This window comes from Pempheris klunzingeri, chromosome 16 (assembly GCF_042242105.1).
Source record: "Pempheris klunzingeri isolate RE-2024b chromosome 16, fPemKlu1.hap1, whole genome shotgun sequence".
NCBI lineage: Eukaryota > Metazoa > Chordata > Actinopteri > Acropomatiformes > Pempheridae > Pempheris > Pempheris klunzingeri.
Window position 1 is genome coordinate 1,349,444 of NC_092027.1, and position 14,617 is coordinate 1,364,060.

The 14,617-nt window shown below is 44.6% G+C and overlaps 1 protein-coding gene across 1 annotated transcript in view; it reads left to right on the plus strand.

Moving 5' to 3' along the window:
- The window catches only part of LOC139215277 (collagen alpha-1(XIV) chain-like), a 119,568-nt gene that overhangs the window by 63,948 nt on the left and 41,003 nt on the right, over positions 1–14,617 (plus strand). Inside the window, exons 19-22 of the mRNA XM_070846190.1 lie at positions 2,275–2,404; positions 7,300–7,422; positions 8,031–8,180; positions 11,475–11,591. Of these exons, the coding sequence (XP_070702291.1) occupies positions 2,275–2,404; positions 7,300–7,422; positions 8,031–8,180; positions 11,475–11,591 (520 nt within the window). The remainder of the gene's footprint in view (positions 1–2,274; positions 2,405–7,299; positions 7,423–8,030; positions 8,181–11,474; positions 11,592–14,617) is intronic.

Genomic DNA, 14,617 nt, shown 5'->3' on the forward strand with positions numbered 1-14,617 from the left:
TTGATTCACTCCACTGGTTGCAGCCGTCGGCCCGGAGCGCTCCCTGGTCCTGGACCCGGACCCCCGGGGCTCTGTCGTAGTGTAAACGGCAGTTGAAGCAGTCTTAATGTTTTCTTCTCTGGAGTGGCTTCTGTGTTGTGTTGCTTCTCTATTTACCACATGTATTGTCGTATTCTTTACCGGAGCAGCCACCCTAAATTGACGGCCGTCACCTGTGTGCTTGACCTGCCCCCCCCCCATGCAGTCTGCCTTCAAGCGCTGCAGCTCCGGCAAAGTCTCAGGTGGATCGGACTTAATATTCTGGGCCCGCACAGGGCCTCTGTCAAAACTAGATTGGGTTTCTGAATCCTATAAATACTTTATGAAACCATGTTTGCATTTACAAAGTGGGGTAAAAGGAGTGTAGCTTAAGGTGGTCCTTCCAACTGTGTGGCTCTGTGACAATTTAGAGGCTTGCTGCCTTTTTCATCAGACGGAGCTGAAATTGATTTGTCAAGGCGCACAGTGTTTGTCTGACTGACATGTCTGGGAAAGTGTATTTTTTTTCTGGGGAAGTAGAGGGATTGTGGATGAAGCTCGGCTGGACTGGACATGCCCAGAATGCAAATTGTGGCTGACAGACAGACCAGGAGAGACAGGCAGGCAGGCAGACAGACAGGCAGGCAGACAGACTGTGGCAGAGAGAAACAGGTTAGACTGAGGTGGTTCGCGTGCACACACACACAACTAGACAAGGAAAGTATCTCGACTCATTACTGTGATGAAGCACCTTGATTTGTCAGATGTTTATTCCCCTTTAGAAGTCCAAAGAGTCCTTTAGAGTATTTCAGGAGCTGTTCCTGTGGGCTGTGATAGAGGACCGTGGCTCTGCAGGGATCTGTCGTTGGTAGTTTAACCAGTAAACATCTTCATCCTCCACTATAGAGGAAACTGTTTCACTAAGTTTGTTTATGAGTCACAAGAAGTCCTGCTCTGAGTTATCGTACAGATGCAGCCACTGAAAAATCCCGGCAGATCCTCGCTGGCCCCCCCGCTGGGTGCTCGGTACTTTAGCTCTAACATGCCCTGTCAGGAACCGGATCAGGGGTGGGACACTCTCAGTGGTTATCACTGCATGTATCAGGGCTGCTCAGGATTACTTTAATTATCAACAGCTGCAGATTATTGTCTCTTAATATTTCGCTCTAGCAGCTGTCAGAAAATTTTAAAAACTCAGACGACATCTCAATGATACACACCAGAGACAGTTGGGAAGCTTGAACTACCAAATGAACTGATTATTGAGCTAATTAAAGAGCTGCTGCTACTTCTTCTGTCAATCAGCTGATCTATTAAATGTCTAATAGTTTCAGCTCTATAACTATATGTTGTATAACAGAAGGCTATTGTACATCAGCCAGCAAGAAAAAGAAGGACGGCTCCATTGTGATGCTGATTTATTGAGAGAAATAGGAAGAAATATAAGAATGAATCACTCAGTAATTAGAATTCACAAACAGCAGATAAGGCAGGGAGTGAGAAACAAAGGGAGAGAGAGCAGCAGAAGAAGAAAGAGTTGGAGGTAGAGATGAAGAGAGAGAAGAAGAAGAAGCCCGTGGGGTAAAGAAGCAGATGAGCTTTCCTCCGGTCTGAGAACGGCGGCTCACCTGGACCGGTGAGTCATTTAGGGATGGGTTTTAACAAAAGGCCGAGTTCACAGACAGGTGAGGAGGAAACCTGGACACAATTAACCTCTGCAGCAGCTGGAAGCACCAGGCGTCACTGCTGCACCTCTCGGAGCCTCACCTCCATTAAAAGGCTAATACATTTCTTTTTCCACCTGGAGAAAAAACAACAAAAGGGTTTTTTGAAAAACTTTGTACCTTTCAGAACGAGCTTAAACACAGTGGAAGTCCCCATTAAAGGCCTGAGATGTGTTTCTCCTGCAGAGCGTGGAGCCACAGACGGACCGTCCTGCTGGTTCAACACCTGCCACCAGCACATCACACCACACGTCTGGTTTCACAGTTTAAATGTGGTTAAAGTAACGAGATCCAGTTTTAAAAACTGAGAAAACACAAAGATTTAAAAAGAATTTTAATTTGTTAGATTTTCATGTTGATGTGCTGTAACTCTGTTCTTTCATATCCAAATATCCAAAAATGTCACAGATGGAGAAATATTTAGAGTTTGCCTTCACGACCCCATCAAAGTCAATGCATTTGTCTTTTGCATCCACGAGCTTCTCTGTCACATGAACGTTGATTTGACGCTTTACCTTGTTTGTGCTTCCAGAGGACGGTGCCCACAGGTCAGAGCAGCCTGGTCCTGCAGCCTCTGCTGTCAGATACAGAGTATAAAGTCTCCATCACTCCTGTGTACCCTGAGGGAGACGGGCCGACGGCGGCACAAATGGGACGGACGCGTAAGTCATTCATGTTCGATTCGTTTGAGTCTTTTAATTCATTCAGTCTCTCTCCTGTTTTCAGCCTGCGATAACCTCCTGCCACTGTCTGGCCACTTTGCAGGCAAACTGTGACACACAACGCCGACATATCACCACTTTTAGCTGCTACGTGCTCCGCTTTGTTCTCCAAGCAGTCGCTAACTGTGTCTGTCTGCCTGGTTACAGCGGAGCAGGTGGTGTAGAGTCGGTGTTTTTCACTGAAAGGGTGAAGCCTGACAGTAGAGTAGTGGGCCGGACAGCAACAACAATACACAGCAGTGTAGTGATGGAATAGGCAGAGACCAAAATCATTAATATACACTACTCACAGACAGTTAGGGATATTTGACTTTCAGGTGAAATATATGGAAAATGTAAAAAGTGAATGCTACAGTGATATTATATCATGAAAGTAGGACATTTAAGTATCAGCATGCACTGGTGATTTTATTCATCTCAAACAATTTATTTAAAGAAAATCTACCAACAGTGGTAGGTAAACCACAACAAAACATGTTCAGTGTCTCAATAAATTGGGATGTGGCCAAAGGACGTCCACTCCTCTCCTTTCTGTGACTCTTCCAGTCTCTGTATCACTGTTCCAACCTCCTGATGACACTCTGTGACCCTCTAAGCTCAGTGAACACCTCCGTCTGAGGACTTCCTGTTTGAAGCCTCCAGTGTTGAGGTGCTGCTGATCAACTGTTAGGTGTCGTCTCGGTCTCATGATGTCAGAATGTGAACAGCAGGATGAGGAGGACTGTTTAAATACCAATTCTAACTGAAGCAGGAAATGTATTGGTGGATTCTTGGATCAAACCTGTTGTGAATGTTGCTGTTAAGCTTCTTGTTAGAGAACAGCAGCTGGTGCAGAAAGTACTGAGACACTGAACAGTTGGACATGTGCATTCAAAGGTTTAGAGAAGGTCACATTAAGTTCACCTGGAAAGGTTAGAATGTATTTTAGGTTCATCCTGAAACTTCACCTGAAAGCTGAATATCCCTAACTTTTAGTGAGTGTAGATATAATATAATATACTAACATTGGCCAAGTGACCATAAACACCCAAAAATGGAAGATAATGTTGCTCCAAAGCTGTTGGATGTGTAAAGAACCAACTTCTTGCTATTAGAAGGTGATGATTTGTCAGTGTTGTGTTCATAACTTGCCGTCCAACAGAAGCAGTTGTTGGTGTAAAAGGGGAAGCCTGGTGGAATAGTACCGTTGACTTGGGAGAGCTTAGGAAGCAGAAAACAGCAGTAAATATTACAGTGCTGTGGTTCAGGGAGACTCCAACCTCTGCCAGGCTATTAAGAGGAAGACTTAATTCTAGGTGAAATGAAGATGAATGGAATATTTCCTCCCACAGTGGCGGTCGTAAACTAAACTCTCATTACCCCGAAACAAACACTGCAATTTAAGTGGAACAGAAACCTTTTAGCTATTCATCTCCTTTAGGGCGCCTCGTTTGCTGAACAAAATGGAGCAGGACTGCTGCCAGAGGGGGAGTGGAGATGAACTGAGGGGGCGTTATCCTGAGATTCATTTTTACGAGAAGCCATAACCCTTAGAGACACGAAGGGGAAACCTGTTAATTGAAGTTGATATTATTCTGAGAACAAAACAACTGTAAAGAGTAAATCTATTTAAACGCCTTTAGATGCTGAATATTTTAGTGGTTGACATTCAAACATCTGGGTGATTAAAGTCAAACTGGAGTCTGTTGAGGATATGGGAGCTGTAAAGTTTACAGCAATAACTACACAGTTTTATCTATTGTAATATTCCTCATTGATTCTAAGACTAATACTTTAGAATTGCAGCAACCTGACCCCTAAAACGCTGTGATACATTTCAGCCAAACCTGTTTAAACTCACTCATTCCAGGTGAAGAGGAGCATCCTGCACACATTCATCCTTCTTAAAGCCGTCCTGCAGCTCAGCTCACCCGAGACAATTTCAGGGGAGTTAAAAGAGAGAGCTTGCTGTCTCGCTGGCTTAATATGCAACATCCATTTTCTTTACCGTGGAGCAGAAGACAGAAATATGTCGGAGGTATTCTCTTTGCCTTTTGTTGGATGTGACTGTGACTGCTCCAGCAGAGGCTAATGATTCCCTCCGCTGCCAAGAGCATTACAGAACAAACACTCGACTTTCAGCGAGGAGGAAACGCTAAATTCAAGTCATTCATCTTTCCACTCCGTCCCATCACGTCTCCCCATGCAGCGCATTACACACATTAGTAGATGCTAACGACGTTCTCCGGTTTTTAAACGATGGGGCCTCCGACGCCCGCTGATGATGAATGGATCCTGTTAGCGAGTGAGGGATGAGATGATCGCCCAGGGAGGAGCGACAGGGAATGCAGAGACAGAGAGAGAGAGGGGGAATGATTGGGTTTTTCAGAGTGAAGATAGATGAGGTGACAAAGGGAGCCGGTGCAATCTGGGGATTTGAACCTATGAGGGATGGAGTGAATGCTGAGGGAGGCATGACGGGGAATGCAGAGAGGATGATTGGTTTTTTAGCCTCAAACCGAAGACAGATAATGTGACAAAAGAGGCAGAATAATCTGAGAGTTTGATCCACTGAGGGATGGGCCGATCGCTGAGGGGGGTGTGGGGGGAATACAGAGAGGAGAGAGAGAGGCACATTGATAATATGACAGAAGAGTCAGTATAAATTGGGCTTATGTATTTATGAGGGATGGGTTGATCGCTCAGGGAGGTTTGACCGAGAATTAGAAAATGCTTGATTTTCATTTTCTCAAGGAGGACGGAGCGAGTAGTGACCGGTTTAATCTGGAGGTTTGAGGCGATGGGTTGATGTCTCACTGGTGTAAAGGAGTAAACAGAGGATATCTGGATTCTCCAAGTCCAAAAGCTTCAACAGAGGAGAAGAGGATTTGAATCTGTGAGAGCTGAGTGTGATAACGATGTGCAATCTGAGGATTAGGACGAAAAACAAAAAAAAAAGCAAAAGCACAAGGAGATTTTAAAAAAAAAAGAGAAATGTTGAAAGGACTTTGGTCGCTGAAGGAGATGTGCAGTGGGAGGGAAACGACGGGACAGTGGCAGAGACCTTGAAATGAAAGTAAATGAGAAATAAAAGTGAAAACAATTTGGGGACTTGAAGCCACAAGGTCACATTAATTAAAGGATTTTAAGGTCGTTATATGGGCTGAGATGGGAAAGCAGAGTGAGCTGGTTGGAAGAAAAGACTTAAAACTGGTGATTCATTCAAAGTTTTCATGGCCAGAATGAACGTCAGTGTTATTTGGTAGCTAGTCAGGCAGGCTGTGGTGGCTAGGCTAACGGTTAATCAAGGCTAGCTCTAATATTAGCTTCAGGACATATGGAATTACCTTAATTAGCTCTAATTAACAAGCTTTTTTATTTTTAGCATCTTTGCCTTCATCCCCAGTGCTTCCCAATCCAGGTCTTTGGGGCCTTTCCCTCCTCCAGTACACCTGCTTCTTCAGGTGAGGGGGTTCTTATCAGGCTTCTGCAGAGCGAGCTGATGGTGTCAGTCAGGTGTTTGTGAAAAGGAGAACATCGAAAACATGCAGGACCATTGGACCATTGGATAGATCAGCGAAGAGAAGAAATGGGGGTCCAGACCGGATGTGAACTCAGCAGTAAGGACTTAGCTCTGTGGTACCCAGTCTACCAGGTGAGCACCTTTAAACGGGCCGAGGCAGAATATGTAAAACGACAGTGACTGAGTTCCTCTGGTCGCACATTTTGTGGCCATTAAATCTCCAGTTTCTCATTACGGTTACGCCTGACAGGTGAAGACGTCGTGAGAGAGCTGGCAGAAGGAGCTCAGGGGATGCTGGTAATTTCCTCAGGACCAGCTAAAGGGAGCGGAGAAGACAGATAATGCTGAAGAAGCAGGTCTAGCATGGGGGGTTTGACCATATGAGGGGGGGCAGCAGATAGTGAGAGCGGGTAGAGAGACGCAGAGAGTGTGATGGGCTTTTTAGAGGTGAAGAGGAAAAATGAGGCGGGATCATCTGCAGGTTTCAGCTCATCAGACTCGGAGAGGAATGACGGGAGGTGAGACAGAACAGGCAGCTGATCCTCACGTTTCCCATCATGCAAAGGGATCTGCAGAGGATTTTTGACTTGCAAGAGGGGTCACAGATGTATGCGAGCGCACAGATGGATTCCAAATCACAACTTTTTAAAGCACTGCCATCCTGCCATTACTTCAGCTTTCCAAAGTTCTGCCCCACTTGTCATCCCGGCGATAACTCCTCTGGATTTAGTATCTTTCTGACGGACTAATTCGACCGTACGCTCGGCGGAGACACTCACATTTTTCACTGTGCTGACTGCTGGAATTGTATTAAGTGTTATCAAACTATCCTCCTTTGACTTCCTCATTATCTTCCTCTTGCCAACTTGGTTTTCTCCTTAAAGTTTCTCCCTGTACTTTTCTCCCTCTGCACTGCGATGGCAGTTTCCTTTAATAAAGGACTTTTTTAATCACTTTGACAAGCCAAGAATTATATTTTTGGAAGTTATTTTATTAATGGATTTGGTTTTATTTGATTGACTTTATAACTACACTGTTTTAACATTGTGTTTCTTTAACGTCCTTTATCCGAAGATTGTTTCTGTTTGCTTTACCTCCCTCATATCATGTGCTTTCTTTCTTATTGGCTCTTTCATCATATTTTTTTCTATCTGTTTCCTCCACTGTTTCCATCTCTTCGTCTTTCTCCTCATCTTTTTTTCATCCCCGTCCCTTTGCATGAATTCAGGCTCTGGGAACATGCACTGATCCATATTTAATTTCGCCAACATTTCAGAAGTTCAGTGAAAATTTAAGCAAGATTTTAATAAGAGATGTTTTTTCCCCTCTTCAGTTCCTCTTTCAGCCCCTAAGAACCTGCGGGTGTCGGAGGAATGGTACAACCGCTTTAGGATCAGCTGGGACGCTCCACCGTCGCCCACCATGGGCTACCGGGTCGTCTACCAGCCTGTTTCTGGTCAGTTACACTCACACACTCACAAAATGGCTTTTAGATATTACAAGTTCCACATGAGGGCATTTAAACGTGCAGGGAGCTGCCACAACCTGAAACTTAATTGTGAGCATGTTAAAACTTGTTGAAGTCCTCTTAGACAGTGATTATTACACACAATAATGTCATGTGACTAAAAGAAAGGTCAGTGGTACAACAAGGTCCTCTGGAGACCATGAACATCTGCAGCAAGCATCATGGAAACCTCAGTTCTCTAAGAACGTACAGGCCAGGAGGAACATTATGTTTGTGACCCAAACGTCTGAATCTAAGTTTAAGGGAAAGTATTTAAAAGATTTACAGACATATTAGCATGAACAAAATACCACGTGAACACTTCCAGTTATTCTGTTTTCTGTCTAAATCTAAACACAAAGCTGAACCTGAAGGCCTCTCCTTCAACTCCAGCCTGTGGGATTCTTCCTCCCAGTGATCCATCTACACACTCCTGTGTCTCTTTGCCTTGTCACTGGTGCTCTCCATCAGTTACCGTCCATCTCCTCCTGCTCTCTGGACTTGAAGGTAACGATCGTCCCTGAACGCTGACCGTTTGTCTCCTCATTTATCCGCAGCTCCCGGAAGAGCTCTGGAGACCTTCGTGGGGGACGATGTGAACACCATGCTGATCGTGAACCTGCTGAGCGGGACGGAGTACAGCGTCAAGGTCATGGCCTCCTACACCACGGGATCCAGCGAGGCCCTCTCGGGGAGGGCCAAGACCTGTAAGTCCACCCTCTGTTTTCACTTCATCTGGTGCTTCAGTCCCTCTCAGAGGAAGATGAACAGCTTTAGAGTCTGATTGTAGTTGTTTCCATCCTGTATGTCACAAAATAATCTTTGTGTTTTGCTTCTTACATCAAATTAACTTTTCTGTAAAGTAAATATTCATATATGTTCAGAATAAGAGTCCAGCTTTGGTCATATATATATTTAACCAAATGAAACTGCACTTCCTGTTTGAATATTTGAAAAGTTTCCCCAAACTTTAAACCACCACTGCAGTACTTGCTGATGCTCTGCAGACGGCCTCATTCATCGTACTTACAATCATCTCTTCATCTCTTCATCCTTTTGTCGCTCAGCTGTTGAATGCCGGCTTTGGCCTTTATGTCTGTGAGGGTTATTTTTCCCCAGACCTCCATGTGCACAGTGGCAGCTGTGTCTTTTTAAGTTGTTTTTCTTTCACCAATTACAACAGCCAGTCAGACGCTGTGGATGTTAATTCTTTTATACCCATCTGAGCCAACTAATTATAGGATAAGTTCTTGGAAATTTTATTGCGACCATCATCCATTCAGCCAGAACCGCTGATTAAAAAGATGGTGATGGAGGAGTCTCCAGCTGCGGCCTTGTTAACGTTACCGTCCTGCTTTATTCTTCTTTGTTCCGTTATGAATGGAGAGTGGTTTACCGTGAAGGATGATATGGAAAGGATAGTGGTTTCATTACTTACACTTCCATCACCAGAAACTATACATTTACCATCAGAAACAGAAAAACTTTATTTAGCGGTTGCTCACGAAGATGTTTTAATAATTTCTGTGTATAATTACACAATAAAAGTGTGTAATAAGTTTTGATCAGCAGGAAACCAGTTTGTCTCTCAGTGGTGCTCTCAGATCGGCTTGTTGTCATCGTCTCTCATTTCTATACCTTGCACGTGAATGACACAATCTCCTCTAATCTAATCGGAGCGGCAGCCAGACATCGATATCTTGATATCCATCTGACAGCCATCTTTTAATGGCAGCTTCTCCTAATTGCATCAGCCCTGCGTCGGACTTTATGCAATAGATTTGAAGTTATCCCGCCGCCCAAGTGGACACTTCCTGAGGCTCTTGTCTGGTCCCGTTGGATCAATCAAGCTTCTTAAGTCCAGTCATCTGAGTGGGAGCCTGGATTTCCCTCTCCTGCATCATAATTAACCACTTCAGCGCAGACTGGCCTTTTTCTGAAACTCAAAAGTCTCTGGTTTGATCTGGTGACGCCCAAAGCGACATGAGCACACGTCTGCTTGAAGTGTCCTTGAGCAGAGCGCTGAGCCTCCACCCTTTCATCCGTCCTCATTTCTCCCTGGGTAACAACTCTCCAGCAAGCGTCGGCCCAAATGCCCCAACATGTGGGTTTAAATGTATCGCAGGCAGGTCTCCTTCGCCTGCATGACAATTAAGCACTTCTTGGTTGATTTGAAGGACAAGTTTAAGTGTGTGTGTGTGTGTGTGTGTGTGTGAGAGGGGGAGGAAAAACAAGGGCACTAATCCTGAAGAAGATGGGGAAGGGATGAAGAAAGATGGAGAGATGGGTGGAGTTGAAAAGAGCGTATAATGATATGAGGCCAGTGGGATCCCAGGAGGTGAAGACTGTCACTCTACTCAGCCGCATGTTAATGAAGCCAACGGACCAGCAGAGGTGGACCGACGCTTCAATGTCACACGCTAGGCTGTGAAGCCTTTTAGCTTAGCTTAGCTTAGCTTGTGCACAGTGATGGATGAACAGTGCCGATGCTCTTCATGTCTGCTGACTGTCAAAGTCATCGAGCTGCTGATAAGTGAGTTCATGGATTTCATCTCTTCAACAATCAAAAGCAAGCGGATAAAAGTCTAGAAATCCTCAGAAACTCATTGTGGCCTTAAAGGGAGCTGTTGCCAAACTTCCTGTGGGTTTCCAATCTGCGTTGATGGTAAATATAGTCGGCTGAAGCAGTACGTACCTCAGTGCGTGCTTTATTGGCAGACACAGCTGAGTTCTCTGTGCCAGCAGAGCCTACATGTACCAGGATGCATTGCTCACAAGCGTCTGCCATTTCCTGCCAAAACCACCCAAGTTTGAGTGGAAATTATTGCCGTCTGTTCTCGTAAATGTCTCCTCCAGCTTCATAATGTTCACTGCAAAAGGCAAAATTCAAAGTGGGTGTTGTTTGATTTGCATCTGAGCCGAGCTGCAGTGCATCCTTCCCCTTAGACTCACGCCCCGGACCCTCCTGATGGGTCCTGCAGCGTTCCCAGGCTCGATGGGATACAGTATGTGATCCCTCCAGCTGCTCTCGGTCTGCTCAGGGGTCATCTCCTGGGAGGTGTTCACAGCAGATGTCCTAACTACCTCAGCCAACACACAGGAGCTGTGGCTCTACGTGGAGTCTGGATGAGTGGATGAGTGTCTGGGGTCACGTCAGCAGTAAAGCAGATGCTCTTCTGGACTGTCTGGACCAAGCCTGCTGCTCTGGGTCTGTTTGGTCATTGTGTCAGCGTTACTATGGAGGTTCTATCACAACGATAGATCCAGTCTCTCTACGCTGCTCACATGCTGAATTAAGAATCTCTGTGTGTCTTCTAAATAAATCATGTGAGAATTTTTGCATAAACATTATGTCGAGATACATTATGCATTTGTAGAGAGTCCAGAATGATGCAGATTAGATATTTGGCTGAACTGGAAATTGTGTTTTTTTCAGAGGGAATGTGAAATGTTCTGTGATGTACACAGACATTACCAACTCACCTGCAAACAAACCTGCCTGCTAATGCCTGTGAACTTGGAACAAGTGCACCCTCAAAGGCCGGACGATGAAAGTGCACACATACCATTTGCATAAGTAGAGTGAGTGTGTGTGTGTGTGTGTGTGTGTGTGTGTGTGTGTGTGTGTGTGTGTGTGCACATAAGCTGCACTTCTGGAGCAAAGACAGTGAAGTTATATTTCACTGTCTGTAAATAGCTCCCACGTCGGTGCCAATTGGCCGGACGTTCTTAAATGTGTCATGAGGAAGCGTGATGCCGTGCGGTCTCTCAGATGTGAGCTCAGTAGTCGTGTGCGGTTTTGTTATAATAGCAGCGAGTGGAGAAGAATGTTCACGAGTCTTTAAGGCACATTTTTAGAGCTGAGAAGAAGCTCAGAGTTTGCTTTTTACATCTCAGTGCTACTTCTGTCCCGTTTTAAAGCCACAATATGAACATGCCGTGCAAACATTGCTCTTAAAGGAAACACTCTCTCTCTCTCTCTCTCTCTCCCCGTCCTGCAGTGTACCTGGGGGTGACCAACCTGAGCACGTACCAGGTGAGGATGACCGGTCTGTGCTCGCAGTGGCAGCCTCACCGACACGCCAGCGCCTACAGGGTGCTCGTCGAGTCCCTGCAGAGTGAGTACTGGTACAGCAGACTGTGACGTCTTCACATGTTCTTCTCACTGTTTTGTTTATATATATGTTGTCCATGTTGTCGTGATGATCGTTTCAAAAGCCGACATGAATCTTCAATCCAGTCTGACCCAGAGAATAAATCCATAAACACATTATTATTATTATTATTATTATTATTAAGCAGCATCTGCTTGTGAAACCATAGTGGCATGACAAAAGATATTTTTTGATCAGCATATTCACATTTTATGTATCAACAGAAATAATTTGGGATAACTTACATTGAGGTTGCAGACACCTGCAGCATCTCAAACTTATGAAACAGCTCTGATATCAGCGGAGGGCAGAGATTAAACTAAACTAATCTACACTTCTGAAAGATGGTAAACGAGTTTATTTCCTTTAAGAAAAACCTTTTTTACCATCGACGTGTTCTTGTTTGAACTTGTTTTAATGGTGTAGCTGAGTGAAAAATGAGATGAATGAAAGAGTTCTGACATAATAAAGACCTAAAGACCAAAACAAACCTTTCATATAAATGCAAATATCCTGTATGCACATAGATACTCCCTGCTCTCCTGCCTCCCCACCGCCGAGGCTCTCTGGATTATCTGGTGGATTTGAAGTGGAGCTTATTAAACGTGACCACCGCTCCATCAGCTGGGGAGTGGGACGGTGTAAATAATACTGTATATGCAGCTGAGATTCTCTTCCACGGATTTTCCCATAAAGCTCCTACGCTGCATATCTGCATTGGTGGGAAGATGGTGGTGGTGGTGGAGGGGGGGGCTTCAAGCATACTTGCATGCTTTCATCAGTGGGAGCTTCAGTATGCAGCACAGAGAGAGAGAGCGTCCAATTTAGAAACTCCCTGAGCAGCCTGAGATGACAAAGATACGGTTGTGTCCCATCAGGGCCGAGCTGACGCCTTAAAGGTTCAGCTGTGAAATATCAGCCTCTCTGCAGACAGGGAGGGCTCACGGGTCGCAGGCCTGCTGACATTTACATTTGCTGCGTGAGATAAAACACAGCGGAGAAAAAAAAAAAACAAAAGGTCTGTATTATGGTTGCCAAGTATGTGTGGGGAGGAGGACGGCGGTGACAGTAATTAAGCCTCGTTGTGTCTGTTATGAGAGCGAAGCTTGAAGGTGCAGAGAAAGAATCCTCTCATCAAGGTTTCCCTGATGACGTTCTGGTTGCGCCTGCAGCCTGTTCCCTGATTGTAAAGCAATCACTTGGTGAAAACAACACGGAACAAGTGCTTCTATTTCAAGTTCAGTGTGTGTGTGGATGCAGACGTAGATGACAATCAAACCCAGTTTTCTGAGCATTACTTTATAATTATGTCTGACCCATGTGATGAAGCTCAGAAAGTCACACATGAGATACTGCCACACTGTTGGATGCTCTAAATTCAGGTGTTTTTTTAATAGTCCAACAGTGAATGAGCAGATGCCTCCGTCACTGTCAGGTCATTGGATGATTATGATCATATTGTCGCCGTCTGCTTGATAAAACTATTGTTTAACTCTGTTAAAGTCACAAAAGAGGCTCGGCCAGCACAAGACGTGCTACAGTGCACAGTTAGTTACTTCTTTACTAGTCAGTTTTCTCTACTTCTTCTACAAAGAGGCGTCTTTGAAGCTAACGTGTCTCCGTGCAGCTGATGTCTGAGTCGACCTTTTATTAAACGTCAGATCAGTCGTTCAGTCCCTCTGTGGACGTGTTAGGAGACAGAAGCAGACTGGAAATCCCTCCGTGATATTTCCTTTCTGCATTTTCTGGTAATATAGTGAGATTGAGATTTTTTCCCCACATCTGATTGGTCAGATTTAGTTATGACCTCCTCTGATTGGTCAGTCACAAGCCCCGCCCCCTCTTCCTGGTGTATCTTCCTCTAAATGAACCATCATTGACTAAATGAACATCCTGCTGTGCTGAAGAAGACTGTAAACTAGAGACTGAGAGCAGAAACTGTTCACTGAGCTGATAAATCATTTTCTCATTGGCTTCCATCCAATCAGACTTTGGAGCCCAAGTTTTGATTTACTGTTTTAATACAAACATCTCTTTAGATTTTAGAGCTTCACCATGCAGAAAGATGTCATCTGTCTGTCATCTGACTGTGACGGTTGAACTTTATATTTTCAAAGATTGGGTGTTGCAGGGAACGTTTTGGATCTACAGCTCAATAGACTTCTTTTGGCTCTTAAGAGACTTATACCCTGTCTTCAAATTACCTCCAGGGTCTTATTAAACTCTTCATGAAGTTCTTTTTTTGTTTGATATACTTTGATGTATTAATCTCCCTCTTCAGCCGTCAAAACTGACTCTGCACCAAAGTCACCTCAGTAAAAAAAAAAAAAAAAGCCTTTGCAATTACTGAAGTTGTTTTCTTGGCTGTGATTCTCCGCAGCCAGCGGGCTCAGCGCCAACAGAAATAATTGTGTGTTTTCCCAATTGTTTGAAACTGATGACACACTCCAACACACCAAAATAACATCAAACACCAGATGGTGTGGCCCTGATTCGATTGCACGTCCACCATTCAGTCGCCACCTCAAAGGTAAGATTGACTTTTAATTCGGCCGTCATCCACCAAACAGGACGGTAATGGCTGTTATTCATCACCTTCGGGCCTCCAGCGACAACACTGCCATCATTAACGTCACATAAAAGGCCCATATTACTGCACTTCCACTGTGTTTCTCCGGGGACCTCCGAGGTATTGGTTCTCCCAGCAAACGGTGGAGCTAAATGAGGATGTATATTTGTGCAGCTGGTAAATAATTACCAGAGAAATGTTTTTTGCTGCAGGAGAAATAGAGAAATGATGCAAAGTCATCCTGTGTTTTGGTGTGGATGGGAGGTAAAGGAGGGAGGGAAATAGAGAGGGAGAACCCTTCACCTCCCTTTATTTAGGACACTAAGGTCTGGGGACGTTGTTAAACTCTGTTTCACACATTTCCTGATTATTGTCCATTTGTGTTTGTTTTTTCTGTATTATAATTTACAAAATCTCATTA